This window comes from Juglans regia, chromosome 9 (assembly GCF_001411555.2).
Source record: "Juglans regia cultivar Chandler chromosome 9, Walnut 2.0, whole genome shotgun sequence".
Lineage (NCBI taxonomy): Eukaryota > Viridiplantae > Streptophyta > Magnoliopsida > Fagales > Juglandaceae > Juglans > Juglans regia.
This window is the reverse complement of record NC_049909.1, coordinates 3,633,434-3,655,260: the sequence shown is the minus strand read 5'-3', so window position 1 is coordinate 3,655,260 and position 21,827 is coordinate 3,633,434. Positions and strand designations below refer to the sequence as shown.

General features: G+C 36.7%; 2 protein-coding genes across 3 annotated transcripts; one reads left to right on the top strand and one right to left on the bottom strand.

Annotated features, from left to right (window-relative positions):
- The first annotated feature begins 5,108 nt into the window (after positions 1-5,108).
- On the top strand, positions 5,109-6,597 carry LOC118349399. The gene is made up of 2 exons (XM_035693800.1): positions 5,109-6,419; positions 6,580-6,597. The coding sequence occupies exons 1-2, from the start codon at positions 5,109-5,111 to the stop codon at positions 6,595-6,597; spliced, it is 1,329 nt and encodes a 442-aa protein (XP_035549693.1).
- Positions 6,598-15,607: 9,010 nt separating this feature from the next.
- On the bottom strand, positions 15,608-18,179 carry LOC108996639 (transcription factor TCP5). Of its 2 annotated transcripts, none has more exons than XM_035693889.1 (2): positions 17,979-18,179; positions 15,608-17,242 (listed from the first exon to the last, which is right to left on the bottom strand). In XM_035693889.1, exon 2 carries the CDS (start codon positions 17,201-17,203, stop codon positions 16,028-16,030), a length of 1,176 nt encoding a protein of 391 aa, XP_035549782.1. In that variant the 5' UTR covers positions 17,204-17,242; positions 17,979-18,179; the 3' UTR covers positions 15,608-16,027. The 2 variants fall into 2 exon arrangements, with proteins under 2 accessions (XP_035549782.1, XP_018828186.1); XM_018972641.2 differs by having other exon boundaries at positions 15,608-17,230.
- Between the last annotated feature and the right edge of the window lie 3,648 nt (positions 18,180-21,827).

Genomic DNA, 21,827 nt, shown 5'->3' with positions numbered 1-21,827 from the left:
CATGACTGGTGTAGACATGAGCTAGTTTTGTGCACTTTGTTTCTGAATTATACAAAAAGAGCGAATATGAAAATATAAAAGTTTTGTTATGAACAAATGAAAATGTTTTGTTTCTGTTTATTTCGAGCATGTGAAATGATCTGAGGCGATTCAGTATTTTGTTTTGATATGATGTGTTATCTGAAAACCTTGGCATGAAGTTCTGATTCTGTATATGATTGTAATCGGATTTTCGATGAAATCTGTTCTGTTTCTGTTAAGGCCCAACCACGGGTATAATGGTGGTTTATAACCCTACCACGGGATGAAATATGGTATACGGCCCAGCCACGGGTATAATGGTAGTTTATAACCATACCACGGGGGTGAAACATGGTATATGGCCTAGCCACGGGTATAATGGTGGTTTATAACCCTACCACGGGGGTGAAACATGGAATATGGCCCAGCAACGGGTATAATGGTGGTTTATAACCCTACCACGGGGGTGAAACATGGAATATGGCCCAGCCACGGGTATAATGGTGGTTTATAACCCTATCACGGGGGTTAAACATGGTATTGTCCCGATATGGTACTAAACGATGATGTGATTATAATGTTTCAGTTTGAAAATGCCAAAGGATTTTCTTTTCGGTAATAAGTTTGTTTTTCTGAAAATTTCGCTCTGATGTTTTTGTACAAAGTTTTGTTTATGCATTCGAAAAGAAAATATTTTGTTTCTGCTTTCTGAAAGTAAATGTTTTGTTCTGCTTATCAAATGTTATAAATGCTCATGTTTACATGCTAGTATATGCTCTCTGCTTACTCAGTTGTTGATAACTCACCCCTTATCTCCACAATATTTTTCAGATATTATGATGGTTCAGCTGAGGATCAAGATTATGAGGCATTGAGTGAGATGTTTTAAGTGTGGTGGTTCAAGCATAGGAAGTTTTTTTATGAGTATTGTCGATTTTATTAAGATGTTTTATTGTGTTATAATGACTTGGTATTTTGGAAAATTGGTTATATTGAGGAAATTAGATTTAATCGAATTTTCTATATGATATTGAGAATTTGGAGTATTTTTTTATATTGTTGAAAGGTGAGTTTAAGTGTTAGGAAGTAACTCTCCGACCCGTGCGGGACCGGGGCGTTACATAATTAATTGAAGTGGTGCTAACATGATCAACAACCATTATATTAATTAGATTAAAAGAATTATCAGATCCATTTTGAAGGAGCGCTAATTTATTTTGGGACCAAATATAGCATCTATATTGTTGGAAAAATCGCGGTGATCTAGAGGCGGCATTAGAGAAATATGATACTTACATAGCGGAACTCAAGACACACACATGCATGCACATAGTGACACTAAGAATTTAATGTAGTTTGACAACTGCCTACGTCCACAGAGAAATAGCTTCACTATTAGATAATGGAACACAAATATTATAGAGGAGGAGGATCACACTCCACTCAACTCAACTCTCTTCTTTTTCTCAAAGCTCACTTTTCAATTCTTCTTCACTAAGCCCTATTTGTACTTTTTCCCCCATGGCACATTGCACTGGAAATGATCTCCTTTTATAGGTTAGGCTTCAGAGGACAAGCAGCAACAAATCTTGACAATGGGATGCTATAACAACAAGTATTTACCAACAGCTAGCATGGGCAGTGGAAGTTGCAACTCTTGACCAAGCTGTATGGGCATGGAACACCCAGCAATCTGATTTCCTCTAGTTGGTGTCCATCCTGGCTATGTCTTTGCATAGCTCGAGCTTCTCACTTGTAAACACATTTGTTAGCATGTCTACTGGATTATCTTTTGTATGGATTTTTACAAGTTTCAACAACTGTTGTTACATTGCTTTGCATGTCTAATGATAGTAGATATCAATATGCTTATTGTGGGAATGGTACATTGAGTTCTTGCTCAACTCTAGAGCACTTTGGTTGTCACAATGTACCTTGTAGTCGTCCTAACTAACCCCCAGTTCATGGAGAAACTGCTTCATCCACAACATCTCTTTCGCAGTTTCTATTGCGGCAATGTATTCTACCTCTATTGTAGACAAAGAAACACATTTTTATAATTTAGACTGCCAAGAAACAACTCCTCCTGCAAAAGTGAAGAGAAATCCTAAGGTAGATTTCCTACTATCTAGGTCTCTTGCCATATCTGAATCTATATAGCCTTCCAAAATTGGTTTAGCTCTCCCAAAACACAAGCATAACTTTCTTGGATTTGAAAGGAATCTGCTCACCATGCCTACAACATGAGCAATGTCTGGTCTTATACAAACTATTGCGTACATCAAGCTTCCTACAACTAACGAGTAGGTGACTGCTTTCATCTCTTCAATCTCTTTCTTTGAAGAGGGACACGAGCTCTTGCTCAACTTGAAGTAGTTAGCTAGTAGAGTATTGACTGGCTTAGCATCTTCCATATTGAAACGTTTGATTACCCATTCAACATATTTTTCTTGTGATAGCCACAACCTTTTGGCTTTCTTATCATGAACAATCTTTACGCCTAAAATCTACTGCATTGGGTCTAAGTCTTTCATGTCAAATGACTTGGATAGTTCATTCTTTAACTTGTTAATCATAGACCTATCGTCACCAATGATTAATATATCATCAACATAAAGAAAGAGTATAACAAATTTTTCATTCGGGAATCTACAAATATATATACATTGATCTGCAGCAAGTCTCTTGTAACCATGATTCACCATGAATGAGTCAGACTTCTTGTACCATTGCCTCGGCCCTTGCTTGAGGCTGTAGAGACTCTTCTTCAGCTTGTAGAAAGTGATCTTTCCTTGGAGTTTCAAACCCTTCTGGCTACTCCATATAGATTTCTTCCTCCAAATTTTCATGGGGAAAGGATGTCTTCACAGCCATCTGATTGAGTTTCAAATTCAAGCTAGCTACCCATCCGAGTATGACTCGTATTGAGGTCATCTTCACCACTGGTGAAAAGATTTCGTCAAAGTCGATTCCTTTGTTTTGTTGGAACCCTTTGACAACCAATCTAGCCTTGTGCTTCACAAGCTTTCCCTAGCCATATTTTTTTAGCTTGAACACTCACTTGTTCTTCAGTGCTTTCATTTCTTTAGGAAGCTTCACCAACTCGTAGGTTTGATTATTTTGCAAAGAACTCATTTCTTCTTGCATAGCCTACATCCATATGCTTTTATCCAGCGACAGTTCTTCCTTATGTGACTAGTGATCTGCGTGAAGAGATATTCGGTATGTAGGGTACAACCTGTGAACAACAGTATGAAAAATATTTAGGCTTGCCACCTGTGTTGGAAGGTCAAAAGCTAAGGTCGTTTCTGATATCAAGCATAAAGTTTGGCATAAGCTACAAAATTGGAAAGAAAAGTTACTTCCTTAAGGTGGGAAAGAGGCTCTAATTAAAGCTACAGCTTTATCTGTTCCTACATATTCCATGAGTTGTTTTCTGTTACCTTCTACACTATGTTCAGAGTTGGAATCTATGATGGTTAGATTTTGGTGGGGTCAGAAAAAGGAGGAGAGGAAGATTCATTGGGTTAACTGAGAGAAAATGTGTGAGCCTAAAGCTAAAGGGGGCTTGGGTTTTAAAGATTTGAAATCCTTTAATCTAGCATTACTTGCTAAACAGGGATGAAGAATCCTTAATGCTCAAAATTCTCTTTTAGACAAAATCTATATGGCTTGATATTTTCCTAAAAATAGCTTCTTTGATTCTAAATTGGGAGGTAACCCTTCCTATACATGGAGAAGAATTTGGGAGGCAAAATCTTGGTTGTTCAAAGGTTGTAGATGGAGAATTGGTGACGGGAAGCTTGCCAAAGTTTGGAAATAGCCTTGGATTCCTGGTTTCAGTGATGCTTCCTTGGCTATTTCAAATGGTGTTGAATCAAATGAGGAGGATACATTGGATACTTTACTGGATAGGGATAGTAACTGGTGGAATGTAGCAAGAGTAAGAGCTTTATTCAATCCAAATGCTGCCTTTGAAATTCTGAAAATTATAATTTGTCCAAGTACTAAGCTAGATAAATGGTTTTGGTCTCTAGAGAGAAATGACCTTTTTAGTGTGAGAAGTGCTTATAGATTAATAAGGCAGGGAGTTCAGAAATCTGTGGGAGAATGCTCGAGTGCCAGTTTAGAACAAGATTTGTTGAAGGTTATATGGAAGATGCAAGTTCTAAACAGAATTAAAGTCTTTACTTGGAGAGCTTATAAGGATGGCCTACCTACACAAAATAATTTGAAAAGGAGGAAGATTATTAGTGAGGTGGTGTGTTGTTTTTGTAAGGCAATTTGTGAATATTTGTTTCATTCTTTGATCAGTTCTCCTTCCAATAAAGATCAGTGGGATATATTTTTGCCTGCTCTGCAAAATGTGGAAAGAACTAACTCTTTTTTGCATATTGCTTTGCATATTAAAGCCTTAGGTAAAACAGAGACTTTGACTAGTTTTTTCTCAATAGCCTTGGGACTATGGTATAGTAGGAATAAGAAGATGCATGATCAAGTGGTACTTGAGCCGAGGCAGGTTGTGGAGCATGCTATTTCTCTTCAAAGGATGTTCACAGCTACAAGACAGAAACCCAGTACAGAGATTAAGAAGTTATGTGGGTGGAAACTGCCTCCTGTTCGTTTTTTGAAGTTGAATGTTGATAGGGCTATGTTTAGATACCAATATAAAGCAAGGATTGGTGTAATACTTGGAGATGAGAATGGGAAAGTTGTCATGGCTGCTAGCAAAGCTGAAGCTAAGGTTACTGCACTTGAAGAGATAGAACACGAACTTGCTGTATTTCGGGGTATGCAATTATGTACGTGTTCCTATGGGCATTAGAAAGTTGATTATTGAGAGTGATTGTCTATTGATGGTAAGGGATCTCCAAGCTTCAACAGAATCTTCATCAAGTCTGCGGATTTTATTACAAGAAACCAAGAAGCTGTTGGCTGCTTTTGATGAATATCAAATTCAACATGTGGGTAGATTGGGATGAAATTTAAAAAACTCACTTGCAAGGAGGCTTAGGGTCAGAGAACTTAATTCTCTCTAAAGAATTGGGTTCGCTGGTGCACGGGGTCTGGGCTTTACGTGAGGCTGCATGGCAGCCGTAGAGGGTGGCACCGGTCGGCCTTCCTTTGCCGATCTGGTGAGTGCAGTCCCTCAACCTATTCCGGAGATGGTTCTTGCACCCAGGATTCCAAAGGTGTTGGATGGTGAGGTTTATTTTCAGTTTACCAAAGAAGAAATAGCAAGATCAGCGGAACCTTTCCGCTATTCTGTCGTTCTCAAATTCTTGAAGAATCGTCCGTCGTTGGATGCGGTGAGGGCTTTCATTCACAATCGATGGGGACTTATAGCCAATCCAGTAGTTTCTGCCATGAGGAGACCGCGTAATGTTTTTGTTCGCATGGCTAATGAAGTTGATTTCACCAAAGCTTTATCACGGGAGGTTTGTGAAATAAATGGGATATTCTACCGTGCATTCAGATGGTCACCAGAGTTCAATGAGGATGCCGAGCCATCCAGGGTTCCGGTATGGATTTCTTTGCCGGGTCTTCCTCCAAACTTTTATCAAGAATCTTTCTTGAAGATTTTGATGGCACCGATTGGAACTTTCATTAGACGTGATAATCCGACAAGGTGCGCTACAAGAACGGATGGTGCACGGCTCTGTGTGGAAGTGGATGCTGCAAAACCGCCTTTGTCTCATTTCTGGATTGGAGTGCCTGGACTTTCTTCTAGCCGAAAGCAAGAAATATTGTATGAAACGCTCCCGGCTTACTGTTCGTCATGCAAGATGCAGGGTCATGATGTTCGTAATTGTAATCCTAGTAAAGCTGGTAAGAAAGGGGGGAGAAAAGAGAGTACGAAAGGTTTGTTGGATGATCACGAGGTAGCGCAGAATAATGATCAGGTTGAAACTCCTTTGCTGGTTCTTGTGGATAAAGAAACAGAGGATGTTGCAGTGGAAAAGGAGACGGAAGCAGCAGTTGCAGTTCATGTGCAGTTGGATGCCGAGAAGGAAGAATTGTCAGTGCAGGTGGCAGACCAAATGGTGCAATTGGGTTCTGAGGATGAGGAAAAACCGGAGCAGATAGGAGAAGAAATTCCTCCGGTGATCAATAACGTGGTGCAGTTGACGTCTTATGTTGAAACAGAGGATGAAACAGATTTAATGCTACACGTTGGGGTCGCAGATGGTGCAGGGATGGTCACGGATGCGGGTTATGTGGTGTCTAATATGGACGTAAATCAGAGTTTACGTGCGGACAATACTGGACCGACAATGGAGCAGACGCAACCAGTGGTGGATGAGGAAATTGCTGAGGACGTTGATGAAGAAGTTGATGAAGAAATAATGTTGGAAGAGAATTGTTCTTCAGAACCAGAACCGGAACAGCATCCAGAGGTTTTTTCACAAACTAAAGACTATTTTACTGAATCTGAGTTGAATGATGGTAAGAAAAGGTATAATAAAAAAAAGTTTATTAAAATGCGTAGTTCTTCTCGGGTTCTTGCCCGAAATAAAATTGCTTAATGATTGATTCCATTTTGGTATGGAATATTAGAGGGGTGGGAACATCTAGAACCAGACTAAAGGCATTGGTGGGAAGATATAAACCGAAAATTGTTGCACTTTTAGAACCATTTCAAAATTTAGAGGGTGCTCGCAAAGTGGCTAGAAGTCTAAATTTTGATATGGTTATTTCTAATGAGGTGGAAGGGGGGAAAATATGGCTTTTGTGGGATAGTATGTATAAGGTGCATGTTGATAAGTTGGGTATGCAATATATTTCTGTTGTTGTAGAGAATGGTGCGGATAAAATTTTGATTCATGTGATTTATGCTAAATGTTCCTGGGTGGAGAGGCGCTATCTATGGCAAGAGCTAAATAGTAATCATGTGGGTGTAGATCCTTGTCTTTTTGTGGGGGATTTTAATATTATTAGGAATGATTCAGAAAGGAGAAGAGGAAGACCTCGGCAAATTGTGGCTATGGATGATTTTAATGATTGGATTCATCAAAGGGGTCTTATGGAAATGGCTTCGAAAGGGAGTTGTTTCTCATGGTGTAATGGGCAGTCAGGATTGGCCCGTTCGTGGGCTCGACTTGATCGTGCTCTTATGGATAATTCTTTCAGTAATTTGTTCCCTAATATTATTTGTTCTTACTTGTCTAGATCTACTTCAGACCATGCTCCCATGTTCATTGAATTCAAGAAAGATTCTTTTGCCTATGGGCCATCTCCATTTCGGTTTCAACAGATGTGGGTGGATCATCCTGGTTTTCTGGATTGTGTTAGAAATGCTTGGAATTTACAGATGGTTTGTTCCCCGCTCTTGTGTTTAAGTAAGAAATTAAAACATACCAAGGTGGTGCTTCGGGAATGGAATAAAAGAGTATTTGGTCACACAATAGGGCGTATTGCTGCCCTTGAAAAACAGATTGAGGAGATTGAGCTTCGGCTTCAATCAAATTGGGAGGTTAGTTTGGAGAGAGAGCTACATGAAGCTGTCTCTAATCTAGCTAGATGGAGGTATCGGGAAGAGATGAGATTAGCTCAATTGGCTAAGCTTAAATGGAAGTTGGAGGGAGATAGCAATTCAAAATTTTTTCATGCTTGTCTTATTAATAAAAGAAGGAAGAGAGTGCTGGAGATGAGATCGAATGGTATGACTTATGAGAATCCGGAGAGTATTCATCAAGGGGCGGTGGAATTTTTTCAAGATGCACTTCGTGGAGAACCGCCCATAGAGCAAGCTAGACTGGAAGGCCTTATTGAGACGGTCATACTAGAGGAGGAGAATGATTCTTTGATTAGGCCGCCTACTTTAGAGGAAGTGTTTGAGGCAGTATCATCTATCCCAAATCAAAGCACTCCGGGTCCTGATGGGTTTGGAGCGGGTTTTTATAAAATTTGTTTGGGAAGTGGTTAAGGTTGATGTTTGGAAGGCAGTAGTGGAATTCTTTATGACCAAGGATCTTCCAAGATTCTTCACGGCCTCATATCTGGTCCTTATACCAAAGATGGAGTCTCCCACAGGTTTTGATAAGTTTCGTCCTATTAGTCTTTGTTCTGTTTTTTATAAAATTTGCTCTAAGATTATTGTTTCTCGTCTATCTGGTTTTTTACCTCGCTTGATCTCTTTGGAGCAAGGAGCCTTTATTCCTGGAAGGAGTATTTTTGAAAACATTAGTCTCACTCAAGAGTTGGTGCAGTCTATAAATAAAAAAATTCATGGGGGGAATATCTTGTTAAAAGTTGATATGGCGAAAGCTTATGATAGGGTGGATTGGGGATTCTTGATAATGGTTTTGCAAAGGTTTGGTTTCTCTTCTCAATTTTGTGAGTTGATATATTCTTGTATCTCTAGCCCTTGGTATTCTGTCATGATGAATGGAACGGTTAAGGGTTTTTTCCCGGGTGGTCGTGGGCTCCGTCAAGGTGATCCTCTATCTCCTTATTTGTTTATCATCCAACAAGAGGTCCTTTCCCGTTTGATTCATCGGAGTGTGCAAGAAAATCAATTTGGTTTATTTTCTCAAGCCCGAGGTACTCCTATTATATCTCATTTGATGTATGCTGATGACGTTATGGTTTTTTCTAATGGTAGTCAAAGATCAGTGCAGGTTCTTCAAAAAATTTTGATTCAATATGAGAGGTGGTCAGGACAAAATATTAATGTTCAGAAATCTGCTTTGTATTGTTCTAATAAAATTCCAAACCGGCGTAAGCAAAGGATTTTAAGGCAGACGGGTTGTATGGAAGGAACTTTTCCTTTCAAATATCTAGGTGTGCCAATAATTCAAGGGCGTTTGAAACAGGCTCATTTAGAGGAAATGGTGAATAAAGTGAGGCAAAAGATTAGTGGCTGGAAGATGAGGCTTCTTTCTTCGGGAGGAAAACTTGTTCTTTTGAGGCATGTCTTATCTAGTATGAATATCCATCTACTTGCTGTTTTACAGGTACCTCAAGTTGTTATTGCCAAAATCCATAGATTGATGAGTTCTTTCTTTTGGGGAGAAGCTGATGGACGGAACAAAAGGAAATGGTTGGCTTGGAATAAGATGTGTAAGCCGGTGGAAGGAGGAATTGGGTTACGAAGCCTTGAGGATGTTCAGAAAGCCTTGCATATGCGCTTCGCTTGGAATCTCCTTCAAGGAAATTCTTTATGGGCTAATTTTTTCAAAACCAAATATGTTGGAAACCGGCCATGGTATCTTATAGAAAATAATAAAGGATCTCGATTTTGGAGAATGGTTGTGAATTGTATTCCATTGTTGTTAAATAATTCAAAATGGAAAATTAGAGAGGGTGATCTTTTTTTCTGGTATGATAAATGGAGGGATAATGGTCCATTGATTAATGATATGAATATTATGGGTTCTCCTTTTTTGAAAGTTAAAGATTGTAGATTGTCGGATAGTTGGGATGTGGAGTTATTGGAGGAGTTAGTAGGGCATGATAAGGTGGAGGAGATAATAACGGATTTAGCTGGATTAAAGAATGGAAAGGATGTTCTAGTTTGGATTCCTACGGATACAGGTATTTTCTCTACAAAATCTGCTTGGAACTGTATTCGTATTAGAGGGAATTCTATGGTTTGGCATGCTTGGATTTGGCATAAGAATCTTCCTTTAAAAATGTCTATCCATTTTTGGAGGACATGGTTTATGGCCTTGAGTGTGGACGACAGATTACGCCGTATTGGTATTCCTTTGGTATCTAAATGTAATTGCTGTAATCATGGTCATATTGAAGATATTAATCATGTGTTTTTTGAGGGAGAATTTCCATTCAGAGTGTGGTCTTTTTTTGGTAATCTTATTGGAATTCCTCTTGGTAGAACTTGGAAACAGAATGTTGAGATTTGGTTTAGGAGGGCTAGCTCTTCCTCACAGGTGGGCTTTATTGTTGGCATTATTCCCATTATTATTACTTGGCGACTATGGAGAAGAAGGTGTCTTGCTCGGATGGAAGGTATTGTGGAATCGCATAATTCTGTTGTTCATTCTATATGTGTGTGGTTAGGTTCCATTTCACAGGCGGCTAAGCAAAATAATTTTTTGTCTTGTCGAGATGGTATGATTCTGGATGCTTTGCGGATAGTTCCGGTGGTTCCGAAAGTTCCACGTTGTAAAGTGGTGAGGTGGGATAAACCTCCGCTGGGGTGGTTTAAATTGAATACGGATGGTAGTAGTATGGGTAATCCGGGCTCTTGTGGTATTGGTGGGGTTATTCGGGATGCTTCTGGTGGAATGGTTCAGGCTTATGCTTCTTATGTTGGGTTTGGTTCTAATAATAAGGCGGAGCTTATGGCTCTCCTTTATGGGTTGAGAAGATGTAAAACGCTGAATATATCAAATGTGATAGTTGAAATGGATTCTATGGTAGTTATTTCTTGGTGGAGTAGAGGGCAATGTGGAGTTTGGTATCTGGAGGATTTTTGGGAGGAAATTGTTGAATTAGCTTGCACGGTTCATTGTCGGTTTCAGCATGTTTATCGTGAAGGTAATAGGGTGGCAGATTGGTTAGCAAAGGCAGGGGCCTTAGGATCTGAGTGGGTTTTTTCGAGTAGTTATAATTTGCCTCGGGTTCTTAGAGGTTTGATCCGTTTGGATTCTTTGGGTTTTCCTTCTTTGAGATGTTAGTTTTGTAAAAGTTGGGGTTATTTTGTAAGCTTTGGTTTTGGGTTGTGGTGGTTTTTTGTTTTAATAATGGTCTTTTATTTTTGTTCTAGTTTGTTCTTGTTTTTGGATCTGTTTTCCATGGTCCTTTCTTGTAACCACAGTATTCCTCCGCCATAAGTGAGGGCTTTATTAATAAAATTTGGGAGGGGTCACTATTGGACATGTGACTTCCTACTCTTCTAAAAAAAAAAAAAAATGTGGGTAGATTGGGAAATGAAGCTGCTCATAGTTTAGCCCGACATGCTTGGGTTGTTGAGTCGATTGAGATGTGGTGTAATAGTTTTCCAGATTTTGTCTCTCAAGCAATTTGGCTTGATAGTTGTCTGTAACACTTTTAGCATTAATATTATGATTCTTCTTTTTAAAAAAAAAAAAAAAAGATTTATCCATACTGGATACCAATTTCATAGAGTATATAGCACCCTTTGCGAACTCCAGATCACTCCATTGCATTCACTTTAATTTAATATCTACTAATTCGATTCTCATTATGCATACATACATATATATATAGGCCTACAACCTGAGTAACCCGTCCATGTTTTTGGACCGACCCGACCCGCATATTGTCGGTTTCTAGTTGGGTTCGACCTGTAATTTTCTTTTTTTGGACTAGTTATACATAATCAAGTACTTCGAAAATATCAGCATCTCCGAGGCAAACAAGCTTTATCCTTGTTAAACGGCATCAAGACAAAATGTTTAGATTAAGCGTATGATGTGGTTCTGCATCAAATCGTGAGTCCTCAACAGATTCAGAATGGAGTTGGGATTCTCTACGTTCTCAATGTTGAGCTTCTTGGAAGTTGAAGTGGCCAAATCTAAGGACAACCCACACGAGTTTCGGAGGAAGGAAACTGTAAGAGATTTTGGATCCGTGGAATTAGGGGGGTCTGAGATGGGCTTGAGAGAGGAGGTTGAGTACAAGTGGCCATGGCAGATTGGTGAAGCTTTGCACCTTAATTGTTGGGGCAGCTTAACGGAAATTAAACAAAGCATTTGGTTTGATTGCCGAAAAAACTGAATCAATGGTTACCTAGATTGAGTTTTGAGATGGAATGCGATGCTCTTGTTGATTGAAGCATCAGCCTCCTCACTTTCCCCATGCTCTATGACTCTTAGTGCAGCAATGAGTTATGCTGGAGGTTTAAGACTTGTAGTAAAACTTGTAGCTTTAGCCACGCGTCGTCCGTCGCTCCAAGATTTAAGACTCTTGGGTTGTGGATGATAGCGTCGTGACGAAGAGAAGTGGGGAGGGGGGAAACGGAGGCGATGCAAAGAAAAATGGAGGTGGCTGGCTAGGGTTTCATGTGTTTAAGAGGCGGGTTATACGGGTCGAACCTGAGATGTAGTTAAAATTGATTTTTTGGTATGGGTCGGGTCGGATCAAGCGAACGGATCGGGTCAATCGGTTTTTTGCACAAGCCTATATATATATATGATCACTCATGACCATCAGGTAATTCTTACAATTTGATCCGGTTTAATTGCTATGAAATTTTAGGCATCATAAGTAGTAATAAATACGATAATTATAAAGCTAGCAGGGAAGTAATTATTAAGTTGGAGTACTCACACTATGCCTACGTACAAGGTGAACTATGAAATTTTGCTTTTATTATGTACTTTAGCCCAGCTCCCTAGAGTTGTTGGATGATGAGGCATCTGTACGTTGAGATCAAATTATCAGGGGTATCAAATTGTATTAAATGATTGTGTTCGTGTCGAGGCATTTATATTATTTTATATGGATCAATCCGAACACGACCTGTTAAGTTTATTGTGTCAAAATCTCAAACTCTAATACGACCCATTAATGTAATGGGCTGGCACGACATGACTCGTTAGTGAATACTACGAAATAGGTTGACTTGACCTGACCCGACTCGTCCTGTTTATGTGAATGGATTGAATAGATCCAAAATTAACCTGTTTGACCTGATTAAGTTTAACATAATTTTATATAAATGTTAAAACCACAATATCTATAAAAACAATATAAAGCTAACTACAAGTCCAAAATTATAATCTAAATAATAAAAATATCAAAATTAAAATCCTAATAATATATTTTACTTTTAGGTATAAGAGTATAATTATAACTTTAACTTTTGGTCAAAACGGATTGACCCGACGTTATCAACCTGATAAGCAATCATGTTTAACGGGTCAACTCATTTTGACCCGAACCCGTTAAAACTAAACCCAAACTCGCTCACTATTGTCGTGTTGTGTTCGTATTGATTTAATCGTGTCACATATTGCTACCCTTACAAATTATGCAGTAACATGCATATATATATATTATATTTAGAGAGAGAATATTTATATATCAAGTGATATCTTAGACCAACGTACAGTCGATCGAGGAGGACAAGTTAAATATATTTAAGATGGTAATCTCTGGTGAGAGTAGAGATGTCTAAATTGATAAATTAACAAAATGTTTAGGGATACTAATGAATATTATCGACTTGATCATGAACAAGTTGATCACGCATAAGCTGATCAATCTAACAACAACAAATTAAGCCAGCTAGCTGGCATATAATTTTCAGTGATCAAAAGTGCTACATCTATAAAAAGATTCTACAAAAGTAAATCTACAAATTAGTATAGTTTTATATGATACGTTAGATCTATTTAATTTACAATAAAAATAATTTTATATCACATCAAACTATATCAGTTTGTGGACTTACTTTTGTAAAAAATTTTATAGCTAAAACATTTCTAATTTCGAGTTGATCTCTTTGTTCAGCACAACTCTTATTGGTGATATATATATATATATATATATATATATATATTTATATGTGCAATTAAGAGTACTTGTCTCTGCTTCTTCCATTTTTTTTTCGTTTCTTGCCCCTGATACACGCGTGCTTTAAATTAAAGTGCGTCCTGATCATCCAATACACTGAATTTTAATTTGCATTAAAAAACTGCTGTCAGTGAATTTCAAGTATTAAGTAATTAACATGCCTTAAAAAAAGTAATTAACATGGTTTTAATGTACTTTTGGCCTATGTTAATTTGTTATATGCTGCTTTCAAATTATATCGATTAATTTCTCATATTCTTTCCATTAAGTACTAATTGTTTAGATATGTTAATTTTGGGTTGAAAAAGGAATTAACGCGCGTCCTAGACTTTCTTTCGTAGTTACTCACAAATGATTGGAAATAACACATCAATTTTTCTGATAACTGAACAGTTTTTTTGACGTCTAGATATTCTTAGATATTTTGTCAATAGTAGTAAGAAAATAATAATTGAATATTGAATAGTAGTTAAAAGTTTGTAAAAAGTAATAATAAAATAATAAATAGTAATGAGGTATTCTCGATATCCAAACTAGATCACTTTAAGACAATGCATAATATTTATTTTGAAGTGATATCTAAATAATATATAGTAGTACTAAGTACTTCGAGCTCTACTATATCTTTAATATTCATTTTGGGATTAATAATGGGTATTCAAAAGTTTACACGAATGACTAATTATTAATAGCTACTAGTATATATATATATATATATATATATATATATATATATATATATATATATACCGTGGCTTGTGGACACCTTTTTGTATAAACTTTTTTCTTTAAGAATTAATGATTTCGAAAAATAAAACAAAATTTTTGGTAGATTCATTTACAATATATACATGCAAGGAGTAAGCTGCTGACATATAAAAATATATATATATATATAACAAAAAGAGTGCCAAATTAATTAAGTAAATTACACTAATTAGTTCTTGATGTTAATAGATAGAAAGATAGGCATACGCCCCAAGAAGTGGTGTAGTACTGGTCCTAGGATGAGTTGAGTAAACTGAATATTTAGGAAATTCCTTACCATGCAAGGGCTGGTCCTTACCATACATATATTTTCGGGTTTTTTCATTATAAGGCTATGTAAAATTTGAGTTCGGTTTCATTACATGCATGGTGGTAAAATAATTAGTTATACCTTGGTTTTTAGAATGTCAGTAATTCAGTCATGACAGAGGGAGGCCGGCCGGGCCGTGCTGGCTGGGGGCATATATACCTCGTCTAAAGCTTTAAGAGATCACACAATTCCTCCTATTAGGGCTCATTTGGATATAGAAACCATTTCATCTCATCTTATCTCATCTTATCAATACAATTTTCTCAAATTTTCACACAAAATATACTAAACAATTGAACTTTTTCAAATCTCAAAACAATAATAAGATTAAAAAATAATTTTCTAATAATATTTTATTCAACTCATCTAAAACTATCTCATCTCATCATATTTTTAATTTTCATTTAGTTTCCTCAAAATAAAAATTAAAAATAAGAAGAATAATAATATTTATCCCCCCAAAAAACTCAAATGACTTGGCCTCAATTTAGAATTAATATATATTATACACACACACACAAAAACAGAGGATTTTTCTTAAAAATTAGAAGTGTGAACGTCCAAACTTTCTTGAAAGCCACCAATATAATATTTTTTTAACAGTTCATAACACCTTTTTTTGAATCCGGTCTCCATTTTCCTCTTGCTCCCTTAATTTTTTATGTACCTCTGAATGGTAGTACTTGATCAAAATTGATATTTATTTATTTACATATCTTACATTATGTTTACAAATATTATGTAGAAATAAAAGAATAGTGATTATAATATTAATTAAGTCCCCAAACTCCCTGAGATTCATGGCTAGAACAGTACCACGGCACGCTAGAATATTTGCAATCCTAGCCAGCTAATTATGACAAAATGAAGAATGTTATAAACATGACGTTCTTAGAATATTATACCAGATATTGACTAGTTTATAAGTACGTTTGTCAAAAAAACAAAACAAAGTTTATAAGTACGTAGTAGTAACTATATATGCAGGTGATCATAGTCAAATTTAAATGACTGCTATAACCAATCAAGTTCATGAGTTTACTGGTCAGCACTGAATACAAATTATATTCTAAGCACTCAATCACAAGTATGCAGTATTGTATCGCATCAATCCTTACAAACGTGCATGTAATATTGTGACATCACCAATTCTTGCAAATCGTACGTAGCAAATTAAATGCAGAAAATAGATGTAATTTTCTTAAGTGTCTTACTTGTATTGTGATAATCGATCGATCGAGGAGTTGAGACATGATGCGCGCATACATCCATCTCGGAAATCGATCGTGTCGTGCCGATATCCTAACACATGACATCCATGATGATGATGAGTACTCGAACGAGACGAAGCAAGAAATTAATCACCAGTACAATAGCTAGGATCATCAAGAACCAGCACTTCTAGTACTGTTACCCTAATATTTAATCCAGTTTGCTTTCATGTGATTGAGGAAGTTGCAGCTTGGGATTCTCATTTCCTGGAAAGGGTTTCAAAGGAGAGCCAACTGAATGAAGTGAAGAAATAAGAGGGTGAGGTAGGACGTGATGCTGTGAACTACTTGAGTTTAACAATTGGATATGGCTGAATTGTCTTGGGTCACTCTCTATTAATGGGGTGGTGATATAGGAAGGATATGGAGTGAAAAGTGCTGGTGTTGTTGAAGATGGACAGAAAAATAACTGAGACCCGGATGGAAGTGGCATGGCACTGCTTGTACTATGTGGATGATGATCTATTTGAGATGGAAATAATGATCCATGGCCTCCAAACTGAGATAGAGATAATGCAGAAGGCTGATCAGACTGATAGTATGAATTGTAGGCCATGGCATTGTTTAGCAAGCTAGGTAAGGAAGAATGATTGGGCATTGGGAAAAAATTATGTGCTGAAATCTGTGCACCATAACCAGTAGTACTACTAGACGTAGTACCAATTCCATACTGAATCTCATCTTCTTCATGATTTGTTTTGATCCACTTGCCTTTATCACCAACTTGATCTAGTAGTAGTGATCCTGATCTTTCAAATTCTTTGTTTTTTAGTCTCAATGCAGAATCCATAGGATCCCAATCGGCCTTCGTTTTCGCTGCCATCACGGACGTTGTTCTTTGATCTTCCCCGTCCTTTATAAATGTACTAGAATTTGCATCAAATAAATTAGGGGCATGAAAAGAAGAGGGAGAGGCATTTGATTCATGATGATGAGAAAGTTGATGATGAAATTGACCGAATCCCTGGGGAATTGGGAGTGGTGGTAGCTTATCGATGTCAAATTTAGTGGCATCAAGCAACCAATCTACCACCTTGCTAGGCTGACTAAGCCCGAGCCTATCCTGAAGATCGTACAACTGAATTGCTGTGGGTACTGAAAGCCTAATCCGTCTGTCCCTCAATCCCCTTATGGTGCAAACCTTGCTATGCCTATCTTTTCCTCCAAAAGAACGCGACACACGCACGATCCTTGGATTTCTAAATCCTGCTGACCATTGCCTTGAACTAGACGACGCTCCCACTTTAGACAACTTTCCAATATCATTGCGGCTTCCGTCCTCTTGCTTGGCAGCTTGAATATCTTTTTCTCTTGAATTTGAGATCATCTTACCGCACTCATGATCATTAATGAGCTGCAAGATCAACTAAACAAATAATACAACTGATCATGATCATGAATATCATGTTGGTATATATATATATATAATATTGATCAGCTTCCTCTTTTCTGATTTTGCTGATCTATATATAGAAGACTAACTATTACTGCAAGTTAAGATCACTTCATTAATATAGAATCGTTGTAAATTAATACATTAATCGATCCAAACTACAGATTAAGATCATGCGTACTAGAGGGAATTTCTCGTCATTCAACAATTTCAAAAATTGTGGCAACTAATTAAATATATCTTGCTATATATCTATCTATTAATGTTTAACTCGATGTTCATTTAATTCTATAAAAGAAACAAAACCAGGAAATATAGAAAGGTTAGAATTAAACAAGTTTCTTCGGAAAAGACAAAAATGTTTTAGGCCGAATTGGCTAGTACCTTCTTCAAGAGTTTCGATAAAGAAAACAAAATTAGTCGCAGTAGTGAATTCAATCTAGGGCAAATATTGAGTACTTGCCGGGCTTTTTCGACCCCAAAAAAAAAAAAATCTAGCTAGGGCAAATGGAAACTATATTTTTTCAAGCTAATATATCATGATCTTGTTATGTGAAGCTTTAAGTACTCAAGATCAGAAGATGAATATGAACTAATTTATACTTGTGATTGAAACACGCTACATTAATATTCACGAATCCCGGCCGGCCACCTTAATATATACTTTATAACCCGAGACAAAGGATCGATACTGATCAGAAGAACTTACATCAGGAAAACAAAATTTCAGCTAAATCGATGATCGACTCCTGCAGGCTCTTGGTTGTTCAGCTAGCAGAAATGGGGGAGCCAGCTAGCTAGCTTGGAAGAGATGATGATACAGTGCCAATGAAGTCCTTAAAAGATGATAAGTGAACAGCTGCAGGCCGGGTGAAACGGGTAAAGTTGAAATAAAATTTCTTTACAGAGAATAAAGTTATTTTAAGAAATAACAATTTGGGAAAAGAAAAGATGCTGGCCGTATTTAACCGCTCCATGTTGCATGCAGGGTATGTAAAAAGAAAAAGGAATGGCTTGCTTATGACCACATGGCGGCTATCTACAGTGACACGTACGTTGTCGGACGCCAATTACGAGTTGTAGGAATTTTGTCAATATATAATACGTTGATACCACATACTGAACAATCAGTACAGTCTTAATAAATTAGCCCCAGTTGGTCTTCCCTAGCTAGCTAGCTACACTTAACTTATAGTTTTAATTATTTTGTGGTACAAGGTAGCTAGGTAATTAGATATGTAGTTAGATTCAAGCTGGGGGACCGTTCAAAACACAATAGGAAAGAGGCTAGCTAACAGTAGTTGATAGACAAGAACAAATAACTTTATCTGCATTCGGCCAATATAGATAAGCATGGATTGAAGAATCATGCCTGCCTATCTAGTTGTAAAAATTCATGATTAATAGAAAATTTATTATAAGAAAAATAAATATTTGTGACGGATTATTTACGATAAAAATAGATTTATTTTGATAGAAAATAATCATTTTTGTTAAATATAACTGGTCACAAATAAATAATTTTCTTATAGTAAAATAAATAAATTATATATCCAAACCTAAGTTGGAGAATGTTCTATTAATTTTATTTATATAAGATCAGACGCGTCTAATTTATTGATGGTTTGTTAATTAGAGCTTGCTCTAAAAAAAAAATGAACTTTATAATTAAAGGAGAGCAAAAACAATTAAACAAAGTATATATATGTATTCATCGAATGCAGTGTCGATCTATTTGGTTAATGTTTTAGAAAGTTTTTCTCACTCTTTTCCGTCGACAGATGCTCGAGCTAGATCTGGATGGGGAAAATTTAAGGTCTGCACTTACCTAGAGTACTTTCACATGCACAACATTTAAAGAAGGGCGATTATTTCAATTAGATAAAGCCTACACAGTTATGAAACTTCCAAAGTTGTGGTGTGTGCTACTTTGATAGCATATAGATAGATAGATAGATGGATTGATAGATACCTTTATATAGATGAGGGACCAACGTAGGTTCTTTAAGGCATCCACTCAGAAACAGATCAAGGGACCACACGTATATGACAGTGGGATTTGTGCAGAGCGAGTTAGACTTAATTATGTAAAGAGACGTTTCAGTCGGTTTAATTATATACGGTTCTTGTTCACACTCATCAAGTAGATTTTCCTGTTTCAGATCGATCGAGCATCAAGCTCCCCTACCCTCTGGGTTGCAATATGATTGATTTGATCGAAAACCTTATCATCAGTAATTTGAACTCCGACTTAAATACATATCCATTATGTATCTATCTGTTTTGACAGATAAAAAAACATCTTCTCCTTGAAACGAGAGGATCATATGGTTTGCGAACTTTAGAACTCGAGAAAACTTCGACTTTGCTCCACTTTCTTAAATTTATTCTCTCGTGGTTGCCCCGTACAGACGAAAAAAAATAGGGTAAACCCTAGAAATGGTATTTATACAATCCACGGAGTATATATATACATGCACGCCAGTTATATATATAAGTAACCCTGCAGACCCAAAAACCCTATCAAAGAGTATATATATATACTTTTTAAAAAAATATATTCATTTTGAATCTTAATATATATAATTTAAACAAAAATCTCATCAACTTCTTAAAGTTTTGAGCAGGCGAAAACCTTAAATGCTTTTATAATATCGCGTGTTAATTGGGCAGTAGATCGAGCATCTTTTCATATTAGACGTACGTACACTACTGTAGTAAATATATAGGAATCTTGTACAAAATAACTGAGCTCTAATTGCCGGCCTGCAGCTCCAGTACTGGCACCAGTCAAAAGCTGAGCCCTAGCTACTTTATATCGCTGTTGTTTTAAAACAAGAACCCTCACATACAGCGTAAGTGCCACTTCTCCCTTTCACTTTTGTTGGTAAAGAAAAAAAGTGTCCCTTCTTAATTTCGGAAGCAAACATATTTCAGACGCTTTTAAGCCTTTGGTTTCTTGTCTCCATTAACGAGGAAACAAAAGACAGATCGATTTTTTCACTAATAATTTTCCTTCAAAGAGTATTGATCTGCACGTACGGTTTCTTAAACAAAGAGTACTATCTAGAACCAATTTATATTAGGAGGTTTCAGTTGTATTAATTATGGAAAATCTTAGTTCTCTTTCTCTCCTTCAGCAAATTTGTAGAGAAAGTGGCGGGCTTCACGTGCGAGAAGGGTTAATGTTCATGTTTCTTTTTAGAGGACCATCATAAATATAACGCTGAGCAGTGCTTGATCCAAGGCAACATTGTTTCTTTCTTCAGCCTGTTGTAAATTTCTTGCTGAGAGTTTGAATTTGTGTTTGTCCAATGCAAAAGAAGAATATGCTCTGCAAATTATTATAAGGTTTTATTTATCCAGAATATATAAAAAAAAAACAGGTTTCTAAATCAGTTTAAAACTGTGCTAGCTAATCGATAGACAAATCTTCTATTCTATATATATCTTAATTAGATCATCAAGAACATTTCCTTAATAGTGATATTAATATATCGATAGTAAAACTCAGTTTTATTTATATAACAAAGTTACAAAAGCACTAGTCAGGTAATTAAAGCATCAAACGAGTATTGAAAAATCACGGTCAAACAGACTGAGATGAGAAGCAGCACTCTCTCTAAAGGCCACCTCGGACTTGCTTTGTTAGCAGAGGACATATGTTAGCCTATAAATATGAGCATTTATAAAGTATAGTATGCAGGACAAAATATTTTTCAGAATTATCATGCAGCACAAAACTTGTTTTTGAACGTAACAGAGCGATGATTTTAAGTCACATAAAATTCAAAGTACTTTGGCATAACATAACCTGAGCATCATCATCACATCAAAACAGAGCATCTCACAGAGTAGAGACCATATTTCACTTCCGTGGTAGGGTTGTGCAAGCCCCGGTGGCCAAATCAGGCAGAGACAAAGGTGAAATCTTTCGCTTATTACTCTCAGAATCCCGAATGTGCACACATGAAAAACCACATAAAATCACTTTATTTTCAAAGTGGGTGCACTTAGAGACAGAGAAGTTGGCATAAACCCAAACAGAGCAGAGAAAAGACAAAGTCATATACAAAATTCAGTATACCAAGCCAAAGGTTTTCAGATGTCATATCAAAACAAAATAGAGTACCAAAATATAACCAAATCATTCTAACATACTAAAAACAAAAGTTGAAGCATCTTTCTAAATCAATGCACCATTTTTTAGATTCTAAAAATCATTTTTTTTTCATATTTCAGAGACAACATAACAAAATTTAGCTCATGTCTACACAATGCATGTCAGAGACATTTTCTCTCTTTCAGTCAGATTTCATGAGTAATGCAAATAAACAACCGAGGCTGTTTTTCCCAAGTTCTCATTTCATAACAAAATATGTATAGTTTTTAGAAAAGTCAACCTCAATTAAAACATTTTGTGTAAAGCCTAATATAGGAATCCTGCTTACCTGACTCATGCAACGTATTATCTATGCGCTGAATTCGACCTCTAATAATCTCGTCACCTATTGATAGAAAACAAAAATACACTAAGTGTTAAATGACCATTCACACA

Excerpts from the sequence above, each read along its gene's own strand:
- LOC118349399 (XM_035693800.1), top strand. The coding sequence starts at position 5,109 with ATGGCAGCCGTAGAGGGTGGCACCGGTCGGCCTTCCTTTGCCGATCTG.
- LOC108996639 (XM_035693889.1), bottom strand. The coding sequence starts at position 17,203 with ATGATCTCAAATTCAAGAGAAAAAGATATTCAAGCTGCCAAGCAAGAG.